A 27,992-nucleotide genomic window follows, 5' to 3' on the forward strand; every position below is an offset into this window, starting at 1 on the left:
TAGACTAGAGAATCCTGTTCTTCCGTCTGGACGAGGGACCATAACCAGTCAGTACTCCACGCATTCCTCCTTCCACCATTTCCATTTCACAGGTGGCTTCCCCAGATTGGATAAAAAGAACAAGGGACCTGGCCGTAGGCCATCTGCACAGTGCATTGGTGCTCTGCAGCGCTTTATCCCTGCCTGCCAGCCTTGGCCCTGTGAATCCTATTGTAGAACTTATTGAATCTGTGGCTCTGTGCATCACGGTATCTGTTCACTTTGCACAGACTTCACAGTGGTGACACTAGTCTTCTAAGTGCTGAGTTACACGCTTGGTTGGGTCAACAATGTATATTTGTCTCTTGAGTCTTTTCCTTTTGATGTCAGAATCCAAGTTTATGTCAGTAGCCGCTTCTGTTAACAATGTTTCCCAGCACACAATTTGAAAGGTAAACAGTGCTTAAAGCTCTCACACACTACTGCACAAAGGCGTGTGTTATAAAGGAGGTTGGAAGGTGGTAGGGCCGATGTTGATGCAGTAGCCTGCAGGTAAGCAGCTTTTTTAGTGGCCAGAGGAGTCGATAAGGTCGTAGATAGGAACAGCACAGTAAATGCAGAGGATAGGGCAACCATCACCCAGGGAGACCGTTTGTAACTGACATAACGGACACAGATAGAATGCAGGGATGGAACACTGACACAAAAACTCTACTATATTACATGGACAAATCACCTACTCATGATTGCATATATCCCAAGCAGGCAGGAGTGGTAAGCTATCATTTTCCTTTATTTGATTTTTATAAAGCGCTAACCTGCCACAAATACTTTATTGATCCCAGAAACACACCAAAGCATACTATTCAACTGCTGAGTATCTAGTTTCTGCATGTTTCAGGATGTTGGAGGAAAGCGCATGGTTTTCTTGCCTCTGTCATGCTGTTGCATTAGGACATCCTCGAGTCCATGCTTATTAGTATCAGCATACAATGTCTTGTGGTGTTCTTCCACAAGGTTTGACAACAGTGTGGCTTTGTTTAAGCTTTCCTTTATGTTTGAGAGCTCTATTGGGAAATCCCCCGTCCAGGTGAATTGTGTATTCTCTGTGGTTAGGCACCTCATAACCCACGTTTTGTCAGTCGTATTCTTCAAAGATTCTGGGAACAATTTGATGGGGCCTAAGAAAGACATTCGCTCCAATTTGTTTGATGGTTCTGACATGGTGATGATGGCATCACTATCCATCTCCTTAGGACCCCCTCGGCTGATATTTCATGCCCTAAACAATCAACTTTATTCATCCTGAACTTACATTTTCTAGGCCGATTATGATCTTTGCCTCCATTATAATTCTTAGAACTTCCTTCAGTATGTTGTGATGTTCTATCTTGCTGTTCCCCCATACCAAAATATCACCCTGATAATATTCACTCGGACATGTACCCAAACAGTCTGTACATCATAACAAACTTGCATCTGATATCAAGCCAAGAGGCATCCTCTTGTGCCGAAATAATCCAAGGGGCAGGTTGAATATCATTAAATCCTGACCTATGGGTGGCCTTTTATTTCAGGATATGCTGACTTCAGAGTAATTAATGCAAGCATATTGGCATTTACCAAATTTGAAAGGTATTGGTAGGGGTTGCTGATGGTACTCTTGTTAAGAGGAGAATTGCCTAGCATTTCGGTGCTGGACTGCCCTTGTGGGTGGGACAAAGACTGATATGCAAATGGTTATTTCTCCTCTGTGAAGGGTGCAGTGAGCTAAAATGTGGTTGTAGACCCTCCTGAGCAGAGGAAATTCCATAGAACAAGGTATTTGACCCTTGTTCATTCTCAGTAGAGGGGCTCCCACAATTCTTTGTAATTTTCTAAAACTTGGGGTTTCACCCTAAGTAACCCTGGGCAATCCAGACGTGGACTGCTTGCTCACTGTGCCTTAAAGAGGCTCAGCTTCACCTCACTGAGGAGACCCAACAAGTCTGAAACATGTGTTTGGGGTTGCTGATGGCGCTCTTGAACAGAGGAGAATTGCCTAGCATTTCGGTGCTGGACTGCCCTTTTGGGTGGGACAATGACTGATATGCAAATGATATTTCTCCTCTGTGAAGGGTGCAGTGAGCAAAAACGTGGTTGTAGGCCCTCCTGAGTGAAAGCAATTCCATAGAACAGGGTATTTGACCCCTGTTTGTTCTGGGCAGAGGGGCTCCCATAATTCTTTGTACTTGTGTACAACTTGTGGTTTCACCCTAAGTAACCCAGGGTCATCCAGAAGAGGACCCCTTCCTCTCTGTGCCTTAGAGAGGCTCAGCTTCACCTTACAGAGGAGGCCCAACAAGGCCAAACCACATGTCTGGGGTTGCTGATGCTACTCTTGTTCGGAAAATTGCCTAGAATTTCAGTGCTGGTCTGCCTTGTGGGTGGGACAAAGACTGATATGTAAATGGATATTTCTCCTCTGTGAAGGGTGCATTGAGCTAAAATGTGGTTGTAGACCCTCCTGAGTGCAAGAAATTCCATAGAACAGGGTGTTTGACCCATGTTTGTTCTCAGAAGATGGGCTCCCGCTATTCTTTGGAGCTTTTTCAAAGTTGTTGATGTTTTCACCGCTTTCACCTTGCAGCGGCTCTGGCAGTCTTTTAAATACCTTCTGTCCTTCATGACCTAAGCAAGGGTCTAGCAGGTCATGCTGTCTGTCTACACTATATGCAGTTGCATAGACAGCTGCTAATATTTAATTAAAACTTTCCTTCTTCCAGCCCTTCAATTTAACTGCTCTTTCACCTGATGATGGTAAAGAAAATGTGTAGGGCCAGGTGCATTTGCCATACTACATGTTTCCAGGGATGGTTTGTTTATGTTCACGTTTTCTACAGCTGTGGTGAATTTGGATTGTTGGTATATTGTGAATGTTAAGTGAAGTGGGAATATTACTTTCTTTCCTCAGTTAAATATTCTTTAGATTTCACCATATCACATTGCATTTGTGCAGATATTTAATTACATTTAGTTGGCTGGTCTGCTGTAGCAGTGAGTTACAAGAGTGCTATTGAAGTGCTTGTGGTTCGGTTGCTGGGCAACATGTTCATGCATGCAATGCTCCGCACACGGGTATATGGAGATGCTTGCTCGACCATTGGTTACACAATGGCCATCCGGGAAATTAAGTCTTCTCTGGTCTCTGTGTAGTTATTTTGTCTTCTCTGGCTGGTGGCACCGAGAGTGGGTGATTGGCTTGGGGGCAAGGCCTCTCTTCTCCTGCAGGCTCTCTTTTAGGCTATCTTCATTTGAGTGTAGAGTGCACCAGGCTTACCAGTCTATTGGATCATTGTCTTTACTACACGGGCAGTATGCCTGAGGTGGAATCACTCTGTGCCCTAGGGTGCCAGCTGATGGTTTGGCACTCCCCGAGCTCACCTTACCAGCAGGACCCTGGTGCTCCTAATGAATGCACGTGTTTGAATTAGGTGTCGGTTAGGCTGACAGTTTGCCTATGCTTGGGTTCAATGGTTGGCCAATAACTGGTTTTATGACCACACGCCAGTGCTTGCTGTGAGGAAAAGTTCTGGCAAGCCTCGTGGATGAGGCCTAGTCATTTGGTCCAAGATACAGGAGTCACCCTGACAGATCATGACTGAAAATTCAAAAGGCACAAAGAGAATATTTCTCTCCAAGTGTCTATTTTTAACTTTTCATATGGGCTGTGGCAGTTTCCATTAGGTTACAATTTCACAAAGGATTCTGCATAACATATCCTTTCCCCCTGAAAAGGCCTAGTCAATTTACCACTGATCAATTACATATATAGACTCTAAGTAAGCAGTCTCTTTAACATATTTAGACCCAGTGCCATCCGGGAGGGAATTCAGCAGGTTTCTATATCCTCTTAGACTCTATATTACAGAGCGTGCAGAATGAGTCCCTTTCCCAACAGCTTCACCATCCCTGTCCGAAGTAATTGTTTATCATGACCCTTTGTGTAATGGGCGATGGAGGTGGGTGACAAATGTAAACTTTTTGGAACAGTTAGCCTATCAAAAATACATTTGTACATAACAAATGCAGTAGCATTTACCCCGCCGGCTGTTCCCCGGGACAAACAGCAATGTGTGCACTGTTTGCTACCCCCCTCTATTTACCCCCGTCATCATGGATCTTACCTTGACTAGCAAGTCGGCGACCCTGTAGTAACGATATCGGATAAGGACCCCGGCTCCAATGGGCAGCAGCGTGCTGCACAGGGTGAGGCTGACGGCGCCCATAGGCAGGAGCTGCACTAGCGGTGTGTTGATCCAAGCGCGGCTGTACACCCACAGGCACAGCGGCATTAGCAGCAGGGCTAGCACCGTGGAGGAAGTGGTCATGATGATGCTGTGAAGGAAGAACAGTGGGAAGATCCATTATAGCAGGGTGTGGGGAGAGACCATTACAGGCATTTGAGGTGGAGAATCAATCACCGGCTTCAATTCGTCAAAGTATAAAAAGATTCCCAGCATATGACCAGTCGTAGATTACAACTTTTTTGTAATTTCCAAACATTTTTGACCTATATGTGTGTACTTTACACAGCAGAGCTCATTTTCGTAATTTGGCAACAGGGAGCCTAGATTTAGACACACAAACAGGCTGCTCCCCGCCACTTAAATTTGGTCATTTGTATGGCAGAATGCAAGTGTGTAGGGCGAAAGGTGGGGTACACGTGAGCATGCAGTCTTTTTCCATACAGACTTTTACTCTGCCCTGCAGATCAGCATTTAATTGTACATGCTGCATGCCATACAAGCGTGGCAGGCAGCAGGTACAATGGAACCTTGTGGAGTCCGCCGCTTTATGCTGGTGCATAAAGCCGACGGGCTCCATAGGGATCCCCAGCATTTGACCTGGCATTGAAAATGCATGCCGCGCAAATGGAGAGGAAGAGAGGTGGCGAAAATGTACGTTGCGTTCCGTCCCACCTCTCCACCATACAAATGAATGTGGCGTGGCATGAATGAAAGGCGTAAAAGCCTTACACAAGCCTTGTATGCCTTTCAATCACATTCACATTATGCCACTGACCACATGTCATGCTGTATAGGTGTAAGTGTATGGGATTTAAGCATGCTGATGACTTACAAATGTTTTCCTAACCCTACATTTGCATTTTGTACACATTGCTTTCAGTAGACATGTTTAGGTTTAGGAAATGTAGAAACTATTCACTGGCATACTTTTTTTCTTCTGTCTTCTATTATTTTACAGTAAATGTCTCTCCTCGCTGCACAAACCATGAGACAATGGCACTTTTGCAGGGCTACTTACATTTAACCCTTTCAGCAACACGGGCGGACAAATATAGGAAATTAAATGTGTAGCAATATATTTGCAAATATCCATTACGTTAAAACTGTGTGGTTGGTCAACTCTTTTAAATTGCATTTGCTCTTTCCCCTCCCTGACATACCGCCTGGAACTGCCACATATAGAGATGTACTTTTATTGTGTCTTATGTTATGTTATGTTGAAGGTTCTCATACCACGCACTGTTGTCACCTGCATGGTCTCTTGGCGCTCTGATGCATCTGTAATGCAAGCAGGGCAGAGGGCATGTTAGTAGGATTGAGCGGGAAAGATAGCAAGAGAGCTTGATGTGCTGTTGGCAGCTTCAGTACGGATACATCAGTCACTGAGCGTCGGTGTGTTTTTTGGTTGGTGGCTGCCATGTGGTGTTGGGCGAGATTATGTGTGGTTTGTTTTGTTGTTGTGGTGTTGTGAAGTACGTGCAGTTTGTGGTGCTGTAGAGGTATGGTTGTGTTTAGTGTGGGACTGGATGGGCAGGATGCGGAAGCGGGGAGGGAAAAGACGCAGGGGAAGGGGAAAGTCAGTCAGTTGTAACATGCGCTGAATAAAGGTGCGTTCTGTCCGTGATCCATCTCTGTTTGCCTTTGTTCTGCCTCGTGAGTCAGAGAAGGCCCTCCCTGCACCGGAGGTCCTGGTGAGGACTCCGACATTGGCGACGAAGAGAACTGCCCATGTGTGGACGAAGTTTGCAGTCGGCAGAGACTGCAGTGTTCACCGTCAGTGAGCTGGGTACGCTGCAAGTGACGACAGGGAGCCGGTGAGACCCGAGGAAGGTGGGGTGCGCTGCAGGCAGAGCACACGGCCCGGGGGAGTTAAATTGAGACCCATAGCCACGGCGGTGAGTGCTGTTAGCAAGGAAGATACGCGGGCGGCGAAAAGAGGGCCACGTGAGTGGTGCTCATGCCTGGCATCAGGCGGCCGCCATTTTGTGGGCCATCATGCTCCAACGTGTCAAGGTAGACACATGCAGTTGAATTAACTGCCCACAAGTTTCAAATTACTACTGGGTGTCCTCTGACAGCAGCATCACCAGAGAGGAGGCCACAGATAGTAGGAGAGACAGGAGTGCAGTATCCAACGAGGCAGGATTAGCACAACCATCATGTCAGATCCGGACATACCACCCTGGGTCCCATTAACCCCATCGACACAGAGCCAACAAAGAGTGTCGGAGTCCCGGGCAGTGCAGCTACCAGAAATATTTTATGTGTCAGACACCAGCAACATGGGTCAGAGATGGGCCAGGTGGGTCAGAGATTTTGACTTGTATGTGTGGGCCATAGGTCCTGTAGAAGATGCCTGACAACAGTGTCTAATAAAGCTGACGGCAGGCCGTGCCACCAGGGACATCATAGATGCATTTCCAGCCGAATCTAGACCCCATTTAAAGCCTAAAGTCTGCACTAGCCATCTACTTAACACCAAATACCAACGTGGATTATGAAAGGCACAAATTCCACACCACGAAACAAATAAAAGGAGAGAACATGGATGCCTTTGTATTGAGGCTGCGCATCAAAATGAAACCCTGTGACTTTAACAACTACTCAAACAAAGAAGCACTAAGATTGCAGATCATTGCAGGATGCAAATCAAAGAACTTTAGAAAGAAATTACTACATAAATCCAGAAGGTTGGAAGAAATACTCATGCTAGCGAGAGCAGAACTTGCTGTGGACTCTCAAGTGGAGTCATTGGACAACCCAAAAGGATTACCAGCACATCCGGAGGACATACAAAAGCTGCTAGGAACATCAAGGTCTCAGGGTGAACCATTCTGCTACAGGTGCGGCTATGAATTTCCACACAAGGGCACATGCCCAGGTAATCATCCAGAGATGTTCAGCATGTGGTGATTTCAAGGCAGTATGTCGTATGTCCTGTGGGTCTGTCCGGGACAACAAGCGCGGCACATCCCCTAGGCCGAGGATGAGGACTGCCACCACTGCAGCTGAAGCCTCCCACATTGCAGCCCAAGTGCATAGCAGGGGGAAGGAGGTGGAGAGGCGTGATCATGTCTCAGGGGATTAGAAGCAGCGGAAAGACCGGAAGGATGAAAAGCTGGAGAGGGATAGAAGACGTTATCGCACCCAATCAGCACGTTCAGCATGCCGCTCCAGACGACATATACAATATGGTTGAACAATCACCGTCGGACACAGAACCAAGCTCCTCTGAAGTACAACAAAGGCCAAAGGGATATCTATATGAGTTGGGCAACCAGCAAGCGACAGAGTACAGCCTGACAATCCTCATGCAACTAAATGAGAGACACACTGAATTCCTCATACAAACCGGTGCCACAGGGAATGTAATTAGTGAGTAGGTCTACAAGGCTCTACACCAGATACCTAGGCTACGCCAGTCACGGGTGAACATATATCCCTATGGGTCAAAAACACTGTTAAAATGTCTGGGAGAATTTGAGGAGACATGCAGATAGAAGAAACTGGTGAAAGCCATTGCAGTTCACGTGATTTCCACACACGCAGTGTGCGGGTGCATTCTGAGTTTCAAAACGGCTGCAGAAATGGATCTCATCCACATTCTGTATAAACTAATGATCCACAAGTACATTGATATTGTAAACAGGATTGACCAGTTATACCCCTCAATGTTCAAGGGCATTGTAAAACTCTGCAACCGACAGATCAAACTCCACATTGATGAGGATGTTCCACTCGTAACGCAACACTGTTGTGGTATCCCTGTCCATATTCAACAAGTCAGGAGGAACTCCACAAACTATTAGTTCAGGAAATCATAGAACTAGCTGCAGGGCCTACACCCTGAGTGTCCCATTGCACCTGTTCCAAAGTAGGGATCAGATGCCATTCGACTGTGTGTGGACATGCAGAGACCGAATCAGGCCATCAATAGGGAAGGACATTTGGCCCCTTGCATCACAGATATGCTTCACCTTCTCACTGGGGCCAAGTTGTTCTCAAAATTGGACCTAAATAAAGGGCATCATCAGTTGGTTCTAAGTCCAAAGAGCTGATACATCATCATGTTTGTGACCCATCTGGGCTTATATAGATACAAACGGCTTAGCTTTGGAGTCTCTTTGGCGGCGGACATTTTTCAAACAGAGATACAATGTCATAAAACACATCCTTAACTGTATCAACTACAGTGATCACATTCTGGTGTTTGGTACCACTACAGAGAAACATGATGACACATTAGAAAGAGTGTGCATGGCATTAGAAGCTGCCAATCTCACACTGAATTGGGACAAATGTGAGTTCAGAAAGGGGACACTTTGATTCTTTGGTCATATATTTTCAGGAAAATGGCTTGACCCCAGATCCTGAAAAAGTTCACGCACTGAATGAAACATCGCCAACGACAAACAACTCGGAACTCCTGTCATTTCTGGGTATGGCCAGTTATTGCACACAATATATTACAGACTCTGCCACCATCAGTGAACCACTAAGAGCACTTACCAAGCAACACACACCATTTCAGTGGTCGCCGGCATGCCAGCAAGCATTCACATCCATCCGTGACAGGATACCACAGGCGGAAAACATAGCCTACTTTGATGCAGCGAGAGAGACAGAACTAACGTTGGATGCAAACCCGGTGGGCCTTTAGGCCATCTTAGCTCAGAAGGGCCCGAATGTCCCTGGCCAAAGGCATATTGGGCCTCATTACGAGTTTGGCGGTAAACTGATGGTGCTACAGGCGGGTTGCCGCCAACCCCGTAACACTGAATCTGGCGCCTGACTTCCCAGTAATACTGGGACATTACAGGCAGACTTGCAGTGTGCCGGTCCAGAAAGTAGGGTGCCGGTAAGCTTGTTTCCCGACCGCCACACTTGTATTGAGGCCCTTGTCTCCTATGCGAGCAGGAATTTTTCGAAGACGGAGCATTCCTACTCCCAGGCATAGAAGGAGAGCCTGGCTGTCGTTTGGGCCTGCAAACACTTTCGCCTGTTTTTATATGGTAAGCCTTTTACCATTATACCCGACCATCAGGCCTTACTCTTTTTGTACTACAACCTGCAAGCAAAGATGCTGCCCCGCATTGCCAGGTGGGGCCTGATTTTGCAAAACTATGCATTCAGAATCATTCACAGGCCAGGAAAAACAGATAATCCGGCAGACTTTTTGTTGCGCCATCCCAGACCCAGGAGTGCACCAAAGCATTTGGTCGTGGATTGGTACATCAGGACCTGATTCAGCAGGCAATCCCACAAGGCATAGGTGCATTAGAACTTGCTAAGGAGGTGGACAGCGACATCGCATTTCAGATTGTCATGGATGGAATGAGATCGGGATATGGTGGTGAGACAAGGAAAGGAGCCGTCTTAAATTGGTTGAAATTAAGAAAGAAGTTGATGGCCTGCTAATGGTAAAGAGGGAGTTAGCTGTGTCGGAAGATAACTTGCTGCTCAAAGGAAACAAAACCATTATACCCAGGCAGCTCAGGAAACAAGTGTTGGAGCTAGCACACGAGGGACAATGAGGAATTGTCTCGACAAAGAGAAAGCTGAGACAAAAGGTATGGTTCCCAAAGCGCGACTCGATGGTGGAAGAACTACTCTGGGAGTGCCCCACGTGTTGCTTAATGACTCCCTACAAACACCCAGAACCGCTAAGCATGTCACCTCTGCCAAATGGTGTATGGGAAGAAGTAGGGGTTGATATCTTTGGTCCCATGGAAGGGGGAAATACATGTTGGCGGTGATGGATGATTGCTCTCATTTTCAAGAAGCACAACTAATCTCTTCCACAGTGGGTCATCATGTCAGACCTGTACTGGACAGGATCTTCACAGCATTCACAGGCAGGTGAAATCGGCCAATGGGCCACCCTTCACTAGCCAGGACTTTATGGCTTTCTCGGAATATATGGGGTTCCAACACAGGAAGATAACCCCCTTATGGCCACAGGCCAATGGAATGATTGAATGCTTCATGGCCAACCTGAAGCGAAAACTCCAAATCTCACACCTGACGGGACAACAATACGAACAGGTGCTATCAGCTCTTACGAGACTCCCGGAGACCTAAGTCATGTTTTGCCGCACTATTCGCACCTGATTACTGCATCATCAAGAGGCTGAAGGAAAATATCCAGAATACCAAGAGCTAGGGGGAAGTGACAAAGAAGCCAAACAACGGATGAAATCTTACGCAGACCGCAGGAGACAGGTGAAACATTCCACGTTGGCTGTAGGGGCTGTAGTGGTAGTAAAACAACCCAAGGCCAGAAAAAGTGGCACCATATTTCATGAGGCCCTTTAGTCATCACTACAATGAATGGCTCCATGGTCACGGCAAAGGGAGACCACCGACAGGTGACAAGGAACTCCTCACACTTCAAGAGACTGGCAGGCAGAGAGAGACCAAGACGAAGGAGCTTGCAGGCGAGGAAAACCTCCTATTTGTAAGATGAATCATATCAAGGCGATTCAAAAAGAGGTCAGGGTGCCCCTCTGCAAGAAGGAACACGCCTTCAGAGTCCGCAGCCACATGTTTACCAACAGCAACCCCAGACACGCCTTTTTCGGCCTAGTCGGGAGATGGTAAGGACTCTGATGGGGCTGGGCCAGATGATTGGGCGAGTGACGCCCGATCTGAGCCAGCAGAGGTGAGAGATCCGCAACCGCAAAGGGTGAGGACCAGGCCTCGCAGACTTATTGAAGAAATGGGGTGACAAAGTGTTGTTCGTGTTTAAATTGGGGGGGGTGGGCATAGTGTCGGGAAGTGTAGTCTGGGACTGGGAGGGCGCGATGTGGGAGCATGGAGGGAAGTGGCGTAGGGGAAGGAGAAAGTCAGTCCGTTGTAATGTGCCCTGAATAAAGGTACGTTGTTCCGTTATCTGTCTCGACTTGCCTTTGTGCTGCGCAGTGAGTCGGGGAAGGCCCCCCTGCACCAGAGGTCCCGGTGAGGACGGCAGCAACCAGTGCTTAAAGTGGGCCGGGGCCTGCCGAGGCCGGGCCCCGGCAGTCTCCAAAAAGTGGGACAGAGCCTGCCGGGGCCCCCGTCCTACCGCAACATTGGCGGGAATCGCGGGATGCATTATCCCGTCGCGGCCGCAGCCGCGACAGGAGATGCGCCTGCAATGAAGTGAGGCATGCTGACAGAAGTGCCAGCCAGCCATAGCGACGCTGTGACTGGCTGCCACTTCCGTCAGTCATAGTAACTGCGTCTGGTGACCCCTCGCGCGAGAGTTCACCAGAGGCAGTTACTGTCCCTTTCCCCAGGTCGCCTTTAACCCTGGGGATTCCTCGACATTTTTCGAGGTTTATGAAAGATGGCTTTGAAAGTACACATTTCAAGCCATCTTTTATAAAGCTTTGCCGACGGACAATTTTGTCCGTAGTCAAAGCTTTATAAAAGATGGCTTGAATTGTATACTTTCAAAGCCATCTTTTATAAACCCGAAATGTTTAAAAAAGATGGCCTGAAAACTAGTCAAACCGTAGAGTATGCACACAAATATATATAAATGTTATATATTTGTGTGCATACCTTACTATGGTTTGTGTACTTTGCAAGCCATCTTGTATAAACGTAGAAATATGTTACATATGTTTCCTAAAGCGAGTGCTCCAACACAAGCAGAGACACGGAATTCAGCGCTGCGCTCCATCACAAGCAGAGACACAGCATTCAGTGCCAGAGCATGTCCGTACGCTGATATTAGAGAAAGGGACCAAGCAACGTTCTCCTGCGCGCTGCCATTTTGGTTGCCCGGCAACCCTGTAAACATATCAGCGCGAAATCCAGCATCGAAGTGAAAACGTGCACTGAGATTAAAGAAAGGAACCTGCATTCAGCGCCTAAATGTGAATGCCCAAAGTGCCCAAAGAAAGGTGTTGCAAAACAATACTAACAATAACAGTAAGCTGCCGCTCAAGCTGCAAATTGCTAATGAATTCTCTCAAGCTACATCAAAGAAATTCACAACCTTAAACACAAACCACTTCAAGACAGTTAGAGAAATAAGTGTGACACCGCAACCACACTACCTCCAAAAATTCTATAATAATTGAACAACTCAACAAATAAATGTGAACCACCAGCATACTGCACAAAAAAAGTTGTAAAGTACAGTTACCTGCAACCCTGGACAAAGGCAGGATCAGAAGAAAACAGTTATTCCACTGAAAGCAGACAAACACACTGAAAGGAACTAATAGAGTGAGGTCCAGCAACTATAATACAGCAATATTTCCAGTTACTTTTTGGATGTCCAAGGGGAACCAAACATACCTTGGAAAAGGTGTAAGAAAAGATTCAACCATTACGTATTACCCGTACATGGACTGAATTTCTCAGTAGAGACGAAGAAATGTTTACTGATGCACTGTCTTGGCAATTATGGTCAGGAACAATTTGAGAACCTGCCACCACTGTCTGAAGAAGAATATACAGGTTTATCTAAATATGAGAAATGTGTAAAAATTCTGGATAAGCACACGAAAAACACACAAGCATTATTCTTGGGAGATATCACTTCGGTAAAAGGAAGCAATAAAAGGATGAATCTGTAGAGCAATATATCACGGCATTAAGAGGACAGGCAGATTCATGTGAATCTGGAGTCACATTAAATGAAAGGTTAAGAGACCAATTCATGCTTGAGTGCAGCAATGAAAAAGTGAGGGAAGCATTATGGGCCAAAAGCAATCCCACTATTGATGAAGTCATCACAGTGGCAAAGGAAGTGGAAAATACACACAAGTGTGTTAAAGAATTGGAAAAAAGAACTGACTCAGATGAGAAAAAATGGATGTAGCACAAGTTATGGAGATATCAGCAGTACAAACGAAGAAATTTGACAATAAGAAACAGAATTTCAAAAACGAGAGCGGGAAGAAGAAATGTGTAAAGTGCATAAAGAGAAAAAGGAAGAAAGCGAAAAGAAAAGATGCTTTCGCTGTGATAGCTCCCAACCACTTTGCGACAAGTGACAAATGTCCAGCAATTAAGGCTGTACGCAAAAGATGCAACAGACGTGGACATTTCACTTCATGTTGAAGACCAAGAGTGAAAATATAGCTTGCTTTGATGAACTATGTGAAGAAATGGAAGATTGCGCGTGCCTCAACGATTTTACTTCAGATGATATTGTCACTATCCAAGAAGATGATGCTGAAACATCAACGTCTGTTATTGAGATTGAGGGGATACAATTTGGCATGGTAATAGATTCAGGACCTAAATACACTTTGTTACCCAAACACATTTTCGAGAGCAAAATGCAAAAGAATGTACTCCTTAATCCAGTTGACATAAGACCTGTAGCATATGGGGGAAGAAGAAGTGACAATGAAGGTTGGTTCTGGGCTATTTTGAAATTTGTAGATAGATCAGCTAAAGGCAAAGTCTATGGCCCTCATTACGAGGTGGGCGCAAAGGGATACCAGGCACCGGTAAGGACCACCGGTGCTGGTAATCCCTTTGCACCCTATTCCGAGTTCCCTTAGCGGGTTCTTTCCTTAAGGCTTGGTTTTACCTGGCGTTATGGACGGGACCCGTTAGTGGACTTTAGAGCTAATAACGGTACCACAATTTGCGGTACCGTTATTAGCGCCTTCCCATTGAGCCCTATGGGGGCTCAAATGGGAATCGGGAATGGTTCTTCATTGGGGACTTACCGGTCCCGCAAAGGTCGGAATAGACTGGTAAGTCCCCATTGAACCAGGGCGGACTCGGTACCGGTATTGGAGGTAGTCATGGCGCAAATAGCGCCATGATTACCTCCATACTCGGGTTGAGGCCCTGTGTCTCAAAGAATGGGAGTAATCCACTTTTAAGTTGGTCACACCAAAAAAGACTTCAGATAAAACTAGACCCCAATGCTGAAAAGAGTGTTTATGCCATAGAAAATATGAATGATCTGTCACAACATGCTTTGTTTCGCGAAGAACTAGGAAGCCTCAAGGGATTCATGCATACAATCAGAATAAAGGCAGGTTCAGTCCCAGTGGAACAAAAACTAATAAGTGTTCCGCTGGCTATTAGTACTGCAGTAAAAGAAGAATTATTAACAATGGAAAGACAAGGGGTGATTGAAAGGATAGAAGCTGCCGAGTAGGTTTCCCCTTTAGGTGTATTGATTTGAGATCTGTTAACAAGTGTGTAATACCAGATAGCCACCCTTTACCTAATATCACTGAGATGTTGGGTACCATCAAAAAAGCTAAAGTAGAATATGTTGTGTATAATTTAGCATGGGGAATGTAGAGAGAGTGTGGGGAGATTCCGAGTCATTTAGAAGGAGCTTGATGAGAAGACCAGTGGGGTTATAAATATGATCAAAAGGTAAACCAATAAAGATGTTTTTATACACTTACCTGCATGGAGGAATCTTTCACCTATGCTCTCCTGTTTGCAAACCACAGAGTTCACCCTTCACTCCTAAGTCTACATTATCTGTGGTTTCCTGTACACGGCTAAGATATGGTGTTTTCAATTAGTTTGTTTGTATTGTTAGTTTAATAAAATTACCCTATTGTTATAGTATCTTGTTTGGCCATTCTTTTATTTTGGTACCACAGCCCTGTTTTTGTTTGCTCTGCTTCGGTACCAGCTCACAGACCTTTTATAATGTACAAACTACCCTCAGACTGCACTGCTCTGAGAAGCAAAGGAGGTACACCTGTCAGGCCTTTGCTGTTTCACCTTTATGATTGTGATCACGGCTGGTTTAGTAGTAGTGTGGGGCTGAATAGAAGTTTTATTCTCTATGCATTCTTGTACTCCTGCAGAACAGTACTCTTTTCATCACACACACTTCTTCTTCAAAGACATTTAAACTGAGTTACAACATTACCTCCACTTTTTCTTAACTGTGTTAGCATGTTTATGGAATTTCACATTTTCTTAACACCCATGATAACAAGTTTCATGCATGCTGAAAACAACTGATACAAGTATGTGACCTAGTCACGCATTGTTTGTTGTGTGTCTTTAAGTCTTGAAAACGCAGTTGAAAGACCCAGAGCATCTTTTGTTAGGCTGACATTACTTGGTATTCTGGTACTTGTAGGCTTCCATGCACTATGTGGAAAACATTGCTACCATCCTATATGTTTTGCTTAACATACAAATGTATACATTTGTTAAGTCTGTGTAAATATAGGGATAAAAACCAATGTAAAGTTCCCTATTTAGGGAACGCGAGTCCCCTGCACACTGTCTAGAGCCCGAAACGGCCAAACTCTTCATAGTGGTTAAGTAAGGTACCAGAGGTGACCTACTCAACAACTTCACCACTTGAATAAGTAAATAAGCGTAATATAATTACCTTTCAATAATAATTGCTAATTAATTGGACACTGCACAAACAATCCAACCAGTATATATAGATAGGGATAAAGTAAGCCCTTCAATTTATCATAAGGTTATTGCAAGCCACCAAGAAGTTCTGTGACTAAATAGCAAAATGAGGCTGAATGCTAACTTTCTTTATAAGGCCAAGGAGCTTGAATTATAATATGCCTTGTAAGTTTATAAAGGGGTATTTGTTTTCCAAAACACCAAAGGACAGCGTTGCAAACAAATAGGAGCTCATTTTCGAGTCACCACGTAATAACGCGTAACAGACCTATTTTGAAAGCACTTAAGGGTAGACAGGTAAGCAACATGTCACTTTCCTCATGTGTATGGTGGCGTGCAATAGGAGAGTGTAAAAAGGCAGCGTACCTGCTAGTACACTGCCCTTTTGCACTCCGCCATGCAAATTGTATGCATGGTCGGCATAATTTACAATGAATTCCTACAGAGTCCGCCAGCTTTTTGTTGGTGCAGTGAGGCCAACAAAATGGCAGAAGAGCACTATGTAAGATCATTTAATGCAAAAGAGGCACACACTCAAAACCAAACAGGGCAAACAAATCACTATTCTGTTCATGCCTAAGACACCTGGGACTCTCATTAAATTGACAGAGGAGGCAATCACACACACACATAAACACACACAGCTCCCCTTTCAGACAATCTCTATACTAGGAACATGTACAAGAAAGCAATAATGCCATTGCTAAATAAGATGTGTATTCATACACATTTGCCATCAGCCAATAGCCATACCAACAGTTTTTGCTTCAGTGTACCTTGGAAACAAAAACCTGAAAAATGAGTTGGCAAATAAGAAGGGGACTGTGATTCACCCTTGATTATTAAAGAACTTTATAATCCAGGCATAAACTCAAAACAATGCAGGGTCAACTAATAAGCCTCAGTCAGCACACTTCGCATTATATTAACTGCAGTTTCAGCCAATTACAACTAAGGAAAACACACACACAAAAACGGTTCACCTTTCCGAAAATCACAATGCCAGACACATACAAAAGAAGGCAATAGTAACATCGCTGTCGGATGTGTATTCATATATATTTGTCATATATCACTATTCATTTCATTGGTTTTTCCTCCAATGCATCTGGAAGCCATTTAGGAAGGGGCTTTGATTCTCCCTTTGATAGCCTTAGATAGCAGTGCTAGGCCCCTGAAGTGCACATATGGGTCACAACCGGGTCAGGCTTTAAATAGCTGAGCTATCCCCTAAATTGCATATACCGCACCTGACACGGTCAGGGTGTAGACAGAAACTCCATCCCCCTAAAACACAACTACTGCATCGGAAATTGTCAGACTTTAGACAGCAGAACCGTCCCCCAAAACATCACACTTTGTGCTGTACATGGTCAGGCTTTAGAAAGCAGAGCTACCCTCTAAACCATACATTCTGGTGACCCCGAAGGATCTGCATGTCACAAGAAGTCAGAAAATAGCCAAGCAAACAAAAGGAGCCCACGTGACTAAAAAACATATTTTTGAATCTTTTGAAATTAGCTTTCAAACTACACAAGAATAATCTTTTAACCCCCCACCCCCTTCCAGAAATCCTACCAAATTGAGTAAACCAGGAAGAAACCTAAGATCAAACAAACGACCTTCAAATCGAAATACTCCTCAAAAAGGAAATACGGAGAAACCACATTCTCCCGTCTAATAGCCAATGTATGGAACTCAATCCCAAAGGAAATAAGAACGACAGACGATCCCCTTACCTTCAGAAAACGACTGAAAACCTGCCTATTCAAGTAACGGAGACTAGCATAAAAGCAGGCACTTTTCACGGAATCAAAGCAAACCCAAGACAATAAAGGGATAGTGTGGGTCCTGGAACCAACAACAAAATAACCACACTGTACTAACCACTAACCACCCCTGCTCCTCGCTCCTCTCCAGCATACCCCACAGATACCTCACACAAACTAACAGACCAGCCCTACCACACACAAGACACACAACCGACATATCCGCCAAAAGAACAAACTGCTGCAAACAACCCAGACACTGGACGATCCCCCACCAGACACAATAACCTCAGTGCACACTATCCAAACACACTCAGAAAGCAGACACACATAGATACCTGTTTCTCCTGGTTCTGCAACCCCCCAAAAAAGAGCACAATCTCTATCCTATCCCTCTTCCCTCACTAACCTATCCCACCCACTTCCTTAAAGAGCCACGTGCGCGCCTGGAGACCATGCAAATGGTAGCTGTGTGTGGTATGAATCAATTTAACATAACAGAAAAGTGTTGATATTAGGGAACAAGTCAGTCAACCCAACCCAACCTTATTCTAGAAAGGCAACCCCTCTCCCCTTTTTTCTACTTTTTTTGGTGCAAATAGCTGTCAATGGGTGAGGCGATACCTTTGTGACTCCAAGAGACAGCTCATGCCTTGTGCATATGATAATCCCTGGCAGCCACCCCCCCCCCTCTCTGGAAGGACACCCTAAAATCCAGTGCACTCTGGCATGAACTATTGCTTAATAAGGAACCAATATGATGTAAATTCAAGATTGCAGTGTTATTGGACTGTCTATCCTCTCCCTTCCACCCAAACAACCTTTCATTCCCTGTCACAGAGGCATTGCTAGAGGGGAGTGCTCAGGGGCTATAGCCCCGGTCTTTTTAGTTGTAGCCCCGGATAGAAGCTCAGGGGCTACAACCAAAAGGCTAGCTAGCCCCGAGTCCCAACGGCCCTGACATTAGCATAACGCAGATCTTTTTTCCAGACCTAGCAACACCCCTGTCCTGCCAGCGTGCTTCACATCACTTTATTGCAACCATGGCAGCCCTTTTAAGCCAAGGGATGGTGTACCCAGCTTTGTGGGGCACTTCAATCTATCCACACTCCACCTTTTATGGTTCCACTCCTCATTTCACCTCGAAGAACCTCCTGCAGGGTTTCACATCATTTTGAAATAAAAGCAATGGAGCTACCGCAATGTCTGGTGGGTGGGGTGGGATGGTCTTCATTTTTGGCCTGTGGCTGTTTGTACTGTGTGAGAGCAGCGTTATGCTTGTGGGGAACCCTGGCGTAGACTTCAGAGAGAAACAACCAGGTACTCTGCCAATACCCTGCATGCAAGGCAAGGCAAACACCCATGCAGGCCACTGACCAAAGGCCCTCAGCAAATTATAGTGAGGCTTGAAAACTGGTCCTAGTCCACCAAACAATATACTAATGGAGGTGAAACGGGTGATTTTGGTTCTCAAATCTCAAGCACCACTTTCTATGGACCAAATGTTTGGAATTCCCATAACCCTTAGGATGTAACATATGGTAGTCTACCAATTCTCAGATCCTTGTTGCATTGTTGCATAATGTGTATAATGTATCTATTTGAGAGCAAGGGAGAGAGTGAGGGAGAGAGAGAGAGAGAGAGAGAGAGGAGGAGGAGGGGACAGAGGGAGAGGGGAAGAGCAGACGCACATTTTAGTAATCTGATGCTTATTTTTATGGTTTGCCTGCGTTTTGTCTTTTTAGAGCTGATTTTTACTGAGAGGTTTAAATTGTGTGACTGGAATTCACTTGATACTATACATAAATTGAACTTGGTTTATATACATTGCATTCAAGTTCCACATTTGTGCCATGTTAACCTTTGATTTGAATAGACACACTAACACATGTTTGATGTTACCCTTCTCACTCTATTGGAACTATGGGCTAAATAACTTTGCCCTTTCTTTGTTTCCTCTATTGTGCCTAACTGCCCCCGCGCCCTCCACTAGCAAGCATGCACAAAGAGACATGAATCTGTGCAGCGGTCACGTAGTGCTGGTGCTGCTGCGGCGCATCAGAGATGATCTAAAGGCAAGCCCGCCTAAGCCAGCCCTCGTCCGACTCGGCCCAGGGGTGCTGTCCAGAGTGCACATACTGAGGATAATTCATTTTAAGATTTTTTACCAGGCTTCTCACTGTGCCATGTACTAGAGGAACATGACATTTACGAACTTAAAACTGAAAACCTATATCATAGTATGCCCCTGACAAAGGCCTACATCTTTCATAATCTTCATGCTGCTAAACAACTTCATGATCAATCTGCCCCCCAACTTTATGCTCACCTCAACATGCCCCATAATCTCTGTTCGACTACCCTTACCATTCTTTTGATTCATTTTCACTCAGCAGCAACAACAAAAATCCCAGATAATTCATAAACTGATTCTAGATGATCTGTACATGCTTTGTTAATTAGGGCCTTGGCTATCAGATACATATATAAACCATCTAAACAATCATTTTCCATTGAATTATATAAGCTACTCTCATACCCATGACTTAATCGTCCTGGCAGTGGTGTGGCTATCATTTTCCAAAGCAACTTAAATATTGTCTCACTTTAAGCACCTGCTCCCACTGAATTAGAATCACTGGTGATTTATTTTTTATGGTTTATGATATTATCCAAAAACACCATTTTACTCACGTACCATCCTTTGGAAGTTGGCAAACCTATGTTGACCCTGTTTCAAAAGTTGTGGCACAGTTGGTTCTATCTCATAATTCATCATTAGTGATGGTTAATGTCAAGTTCTCGTTTGACGACACTACCAGCATTGATACATGTTATTTTCTTGACTGCCTGGATGATCTTGGCCTACAAAAGCTGGTCTCCACACTCACTCACACAGCTGGACACAAGTTAGATCAAATCTCACACTATATAGATATTCTGATAAGATGTACTTGGGCGGACCACTTTGACATTCAGTTTTTTTGCTAATCCTCAACTCAACAGCATTGCGGATGTGTCATACAGAGATCAACTCACAAGCTTGGAACTCTCTGAAATTTAGATCCTTAATCATGGGTGTCTGACTCCAAAATCTCTGATTCAAATGTAGATTTTAATTAATTTCTTAATGAACTGAATAACAATCTGATGGACCTATTAGATAAATCTGTCCTACTAAGCCACCCGAGTAAAAAAAGATTTTTGAATAATAGGAAGAAATGGTTTACCTCAAAAGTTACAATGCGCGGCAACACCTACGTAACCCTTGAAAGACCAAATAGCTTTTTAAAAACAACTCTGCTTCTATAAGAACACTATAGTCAAGGCAAAAAATGTTTTTCCTTAGACTAGAATACACCTTGAATACTTCTAAAGACTCTTTTAAGATCACTGAATAATTCACTAAAGCAGCAGTCTCGTCTACATCAATCACTGCCTAATGTGAGCTAGTTGAACCCCTCCCAGAACATTTTCTGAACAAAATATTTCCTTAATTAGAGATAATCTTTATTTAACCTCAAACACCACATTTGCATAACTTATGGCCAACAGGTAGCCAATCAATCACTCTACACCTAGGAGTATTCTCTAGACTTGTACTCCTGTAAACCAAGATGACCCCGTCATGTTAGATAGTGCTAACTGTTCAGACTTTCCACCAGGCTCGGACTAACCTGCAGGGCAACAGGCCCATTGCCGAACCAATGTGGGCCAGTGTGATGAGTTCCTTCACTATGCGGCTAGTAGTTTGACCAGTGTTGCTGAATAAATATTCTTTAAAATGCACAATTTGCATCACATTTTATCAAACAACTCCCCCTTGAGTACTACTCAAAGAGCATCACAAAAGGTATTAATTGCCATTTGCAACTGTGGGCCACATTTTCATTGGTGCCTGAGACAATGTCATGGCCCAGTCCGACTCTGCTCTCCACTCGATATTTTTCTCCTATATATAGTAAAAATTATTTTAGCATTTTTTGTAGAGGAGTCACACTACCTTTTCAGCCTCACCTTAACATCCTAAGTAGTCCCTAATAAATGGAAAGAAACTGAGGTTCGTCCCTTATTGAGTAGGTCAACCTTAGATACCACTGACTGCCTGGATGATCAATATTTTTGCCCAATATCACATATCCCTATCCTAGAAAAATAGCTGGAACATAATTTTTTGTCCAACTTCAACCTTTTGTTTTAAACAACCAGCTTGTTGATGACGCACAAGCCGTTTTCCACCACATTACAGCACAGAAACTATTACTATCGCCATGAATCAAAGGAGGGTGTGGATCATTGTTTCTGGACTTTTCTGCAGGATTCAACATGGTTGATCATTACACTTTCCGATCACGTCTCGAACACCAGGGTTTTCAAGGACAGACCCTAAAATGGTTACGTTACTTTTAATGAATCGCTTCCAGTAAATTACATTTGCCAATTTTACCTCTTCAAAAATCTATTGGCATGTGCAGTGCCACAGGGATCTTCGCTGTCTCTCTTGCTCTTTAACTTGTAAATGGCCCGTCTGGCCGATTTTATCTGCAGATTTGATAACTACTTCTTGAACTTCTTGGATGATACTCAGCTCTTCTTTAGGTTCTCTGGAGACAGATGCTCCAACCCAAATAATCTTAAGAGATATTCTTTTGGCAATAAAGAACTGGAAGGATGTAAACTACCTTAAAATAAATCCATCTAAAACAGAACTCCTGACTGTAAATTCCTCTCAATTTCAGACAATACCCTTTGGACAAAATCTTGTCACTGTCGCAACGGCTTTCATCAGTGACAAAATCCTATCTTTATCAACTAAAATGAAACTCCTACCTTATTTCTCATTCAATCATAAGGTTACTGTTTTGAATGCTTTTGTTTCCTCCCGACTGAATTTTCACAATAGCATGCACATAGAGCTTATTGCCAAAACCACAACATTGCAGCCAGCTTTCTACTTGAATTCAGAAGGTTTGATCATATAACCCCCAGGAATCAACAACCCCATTGTTCAGAAGATCATCCAGGGACATCATGTTAATTCTCTAGACCAAAGAATACAACACCACCAACCAGCTAGATCCCCGAAATCCCAAGATTTTTACAATCAGCATTCCTAGATTTCATAGAAACAGGGTGGGAGGTTAGACTTTCGGTGCAAAGGCATCTAGGTTATGGAATAACCTGCCTGTTTCAATTGATAATCTTCTGAATTTTGCGAAGTCTCTAAAAACATTCTTGTGCAGAGAGGCCAATAAGCATGTTAAGGGGGTCCTATACAAGACCACTTCACACTACATGACATTAATTAGAATGTGTGAGAAGGCAGATTTGGAGAATATGAAAAGCAGTACAACTTGTAATACTGGGCACGTTAGGGGCTCGAGATGTGCTTGGGAGAATGTAAAGGATTTACCTGGGCCTACCTTAACTTAACCAGAAGATCAAACACCTGAATATTAATCCTGGGACTGCCAAGCACGGGGGCCAAGCATGGCTTATTAAAGAATGAATGTTTGTGGATATAGAGGAAGGGGAGCGAAGGAACTATCCAAGCAAAATATTCCATTATATGTTGATAGCCTGACACTCATAAATGTGTGAAGTTCTTGAAGTCAGAATGACTCGGATTGGAACAGTCCAAATTCCGAATGGAGCTGATATATTGACATACTTTAACTGAACTGAACTCCACTGCCACAAAATGCAAGATGCCCATCTCCTAAAACAAGGAGGGATTCCATAAGACATGTTGACTCCCATGTTACCTCTTTAGGTAGTCCATCTAAACATGGTCAGAATGTAGTAATGAAGGAAGATTTGAGGGGGTGCAAGGACTAGTTCTGTTGGGTAGAGGTTTTTTTCCTGCAACTCCTATTTTGGCCATTGAGTGTACAGAGAATAGTGTAGTTGTTCATCCCGGCAATTCTGCTAAATATGCTTGTCTTTCTGTGGATTCTTCTGAGTCTGCAGAGATTTACATTTTACTTCATGGTATAATTGTTCAAATACTTATGTGGGTTTTGGCACACAGGAAACTGGTGGTGTAAAAGGTCCCTTATGAAGCATGCGACTGACGTTGCTTCTTATATAACTGATCATGACCTGGATATATGCGCACTAACAGAAACTTGGTTATTTTGTGCGGTGGGTCTAACGTTAGCGTTATCCATTCCTACGGGCTATAATCTGTCCCGATCTGATAGATTAGGGGGGAAAGGAGGAGGCGTGGCTATTATTTACAAGGTAAACTTAGTCGTTTGGGAGGTGAATACTCCCTGTATACAGGTTTGTGAACTGCTCCATGTCAAAATCAGGACAAATCCAGAAAATAACTATTATCCTGACATACAGACCCCCAATAATTATGCATGATATTGCACACCAGTTAAGTACCGTATTGTTACCATTGCTAAAATCGAATTCTACGGTCATGGTAACGGGAGATATGAATCTATGTTTGGGTTGTAAAGAAGACGCTTCTGAAAAAAGCCTTGAGACCTCTATGAGTAATTTAGGCTTTGTGCAATTGGTGAAAGTACCAACTCACTCCGAGGGGAATGCATTGGATTGGGGGGCCCCCTACAACGTTAGTACGAGTGATGTCATAGTTTACCCATGCCCATGGTCCGATCGCTTTTATATTCACGTGAATGTATCCTAAATGCAGCAGATAAGGACCAAGGTAATTAAGAAAACGTATGAAAACCTCTCGAAATAGGAGAAGCCTATTGCTGTCAGTTCTGGAGGAGTGGTTACTACCCCTAGTAGCTGGGTAGAGAGTCTGAACTCTGTTGATGACATAGTTAAAACTGTCCAGGAGACGACACAGAAGGCAGTTAAATCCTCAGCACCACTTAAAACTAGACTGGTATCAATTAGAAAAGTGAACATGTGGTTCACACAAAACCTGCAAAAGTTAATAGCTGCAAAAAATAAATGCTTTTACACATGGAAATCATCTAGAGATGAGAAGGATAGGGATGATTATAATAAAGTTTCCAAAGTGTTCGAACTTGCCATTATTTAGGCCACGAAAGCCATGTTTGATCTTAGAACTCAAGAGGCTCAACATGAGTCCAAATAACTCTTTGAGGACCTGAAGGAACTGGAAGACCTGTGTCTTGAAGTTCGGGATTGGACCATAACAGATTCAGAGTGGTGTTCATCAATTCAAGAGGTCCTGTTGAGCAAGGTAGATAGGATTAAACAAAATATTGCAGCTAAGAGGAACATGGTGGATCACGCAGAGCCAGTGGCTAAAAGCACTACACTATTACAACTACTCCTTTTTTATTCAAAATGTTAGGCCGTGTGGCATATCTTCAGATTTTAGAGTATTTTAACAATCACAATACTTTACATAAAAGGCAATCTGGTTTCAGACAGGGACATGGCAGAGAAACGGCATTGCTAGATTTAAAGTCCAGCCTTTTACGCATAATGCACAAGGGACAGACAGCTCTCCTCATGCTTTTAGACCTATCCGCAGCCTTCGACCTGGTGGATCACGCTTTGCTTATCACGAGGTTGAAGAAAGTGGCTGCTTTTTCGGGTGCATCTGCAGCCTGGATTGGGTGATTTTTAAGTAACATACTGTGTAGGGTCTGTAGTGATATAGCTGAAGCAGAACCAGCTCTGTTGCAGTTTGAGGCCCCTCATGAAGCCTGTTTATCGCCTTCCCTTTACAATGTTTTTTCTGTTCCACTTTTTACTCTGCTGGAAGAAAACGATGCTGGATTCACAAATATTCTGATGACACACAATGTGTCGTCCCACTATCTGGCGATTATGAGCAGGACACGAAAAGGGTGAATGGAGTCTATGTTATTATTCATGTCTGGATTATGGAGAATGGTCTTGCTCAGTGGTCGAAGTGTACGAAAAGAAGTAGTGGAACTATGGTCCCTACTGGCCTGCACCTCTCCCCACAAACCCCATCACCATGCCCCTCCCACACACAATACAAACACCAAAATACATGCTCCTGCTGTTTATGGAAACGCTCAGTGCAGTGCACTGAATGTGCAAGTTTCAACTTCTTCCTATACTTTTATTTTAAAACAAAACCATTCTGGAATGGTTTCTTTTTAAAATAAAAGTATAGGAACTGTAACCCTTAATTAAAAGAAGTAGAGGAACACCGCTCGCGACCGCTCCCGCCCACTTCAACCACTGGTCTTGCTCTGAATAAGGAAAAGACTGAATTGATGGTGGTAGGAACAGCACAAAACATTGTAAAGCTTGGAGCTGATTATAGGATGTTTCAGGTGGCGGGTTGTGACCCAGAAACTTTTTTTTAAAAAGCTAAAACATTGGGAATCCATTTGGACCAAAATCTAAATATGAATGCCAAGTGAATAGTTTGGTCTCCATTTCAGCATATTATATTAAGCCGTTAGCACAAATTTGCCCCTACATTTCCAAGGTAAACTGTGAGACAATAGCAAGAGCTATTATAGGGTCCAAGATTGATTATTGTAGTAGCCTATTAGTTGGTATCAAGAAGGCAGAGTGTGCCAGTCTTCAGGTAATACAAAATAGTATGGTGAGAGTGATGGCTGGACTTGGATAGAGAGTCCACGTTATTAAAGCAAGAAGAGAATTACATTGGTTACCAATTTAGGTTATGATTTAGTTTCGTCTCCTTGTAATCTCGCATAAATGCCGAAATGCCTAGTTGGCTCAAGTCCTGCCTATTTGAGTGAGGCATTGTTAACTAAAGCGAATGCCAGAACTCTTAGATCAAATAACAAATATCAGCAGAAGGAGCCTAGATGTAAGCTCTCACAAGTTACTAAGTGTGCCTTCTTTGCTGCAGCTCCCAAAGCATGGAATGCAATCTCACCATATCTTAGAGAGGTGAACGTTACTGAAATATTTAAGAAGAAAATTGAAGATTCTGTTCTACAGATAGTTTATCACCTTTATGGTATGCATCTAAGACCCTATGTCCTCTTACTGGGTTTTCCTAGGTTGTGTTTGTTTGTTTTGCGCCCATAAGCCTCCGGGTCCATGGGGGTGTGGTACAAATTTAGAAAATAAAGTAAAGTTGCTCCAGACATAGAGAAGCTACCCAGGAGAAGCATGAGCACAAAATACGTGATCGCCCGTGAGACAAAGGGGCTAGCTCGTCCCATGACTATAAAAGGCAAGAGTAGAGACCAAGGAACTTTCCAATGACTTGCCAAACTCTAAGGCAGAACGAAAGAGCTGATGGATCTGGCCATTGTGGAAGCACTAGAACAAGAAAGAAGTGCCCAAGCACTGGTTATGTGAGCTGAGCATGACTGCCAGTAAGGGCTACTACATTTCTAAGGAGGCTTAGATCTGCAGTGCTTCGCCACATATGAGCCAGAGCTGTCAGAACATAACACAGTTGATGCCGTGATCCAAAAGCTGGCCAAACCACCCTCGATGGCAGGAGAAGACATGGCCCCAAGCAATGTTACAGACTAGCAGTGTCTGGGTGGTCAGGAAGGGATCCCATTATTATGAGGGATTCATGTTGCGAAAAACATGATATTTGTGATTCTCTTGCAAAATGCATGATCACTTTTTTTAAATATAATTTTATTCTCATTTTCAAATAAATATCTTTATTCCCCCCTCCCTCCCTTAGCCCAACTAACCCCCCCACCCCCTCAATACCCGGACAGAAGTGTTTAAAATGTTCACTGTTACATTTGCAAACTTCAATTACATTTACATAATATTCAAAATCCTCAGATTATGTGGACACCATTGCTGTACAAAGTCCCCATTAAGATAGTCCTAGACAGCCGCCCATTCTTGATGGAATTTCCCTTGCAGATTATACATCATCCATTCCATAGCTACAAACCCGCACAGTTTGATCAACCAATCCTGGACCCCCAGCGATTTCTTCTGTTTACAGGCCGTTGCAATAATGGACCATGCTGCTATACCATCAACATAGAAGCCTTACTCTGCATCTTGGATGCTAAGTTTTTTTCTGGATCAAATAAGCCACACAGCCACACTTTCGGAGCCCATTTGTCTACTGAAGGAAATAATTTAGTAATCTGCTTCGTTTTCTCCCCCCAGAATCTTACCAAGAATGGGCTTGTCCACCAAATATGTCTCCAATCCCCCCGTTCTCCACACCCTCGCCAAAATATCTCTGAAGAAGTCAGAAATATTTTGTGTAGCTTCTCAGGATTATAATGCCATTGATACACGACCCTATACCATGCCTCCCTTATCTGTATCATTCTTGTTAATTAGGGCATATGTTTCCATAGATGTTCCCAATATTCCCTCGGTAGGTCTATTTCCAATGTGTTTCCCCATTTGTGCATGTATCCTTTGGTCTATCTCTTTTTCTCTTCCTGCAGAGTCGAATATAACTTTGACACCATTTGTCTATTCCCTGAATGGGCGATAACACATTTCTCAAATGACGTAAACTCTCATCCCACAGCTTCCCACACCTCTAGTCTAATGTTGCAATTGGTAATACTCCAATCTATCCTTTTTCACTAGGCCCATTCTTTGTTTGCATTCCTCAAATGTAAAAATAACCCCTCCCTGCACCATATCCCCAATCTTTATAAAGCCAACACTTCAACATTGT

At 43.8% G+C, this 27,992-nt stretch overlaps 1 protein-coding gene across 1 annotated transcript in view; it reads right to left on the reverse strand.

Annotated features, from left to right (window-relative positions):
* The window catches only part of SLC10A4 (solute carrier family 10 member 4), a 124,274-nt gene that overhangs the window by 72,031 nt on the left and 24,251 nt on the right, over positions 1–27,992 (reverse strand). Inside the window, exon 2 of the mRNA XM_069631698.1 lies at positions 4,146–4,356. Coding sequence (XP_069487799.1) covers positions 4,146–4,356 — 211 coding nt within the window. The remainder of the gene's footprint in view (positions 1–4,145; positions 4,357–27,992) is intronic.

This window comes from Ambystoma mexicanum, chromosome 6q, assembly GCF_040938575.1.
Source record: "Ambystoma mexicanum isolate Mex_15411 chromosome 6q, UKY_AmexF1_1, whole genome shotgun sequence".
Lineage (NCBI taxonomy): Eukaryota > Metazoa > Chordata > Amphibia > Caudata > Ambystomatidae > Ambystoma > Ambystoma mexicanum.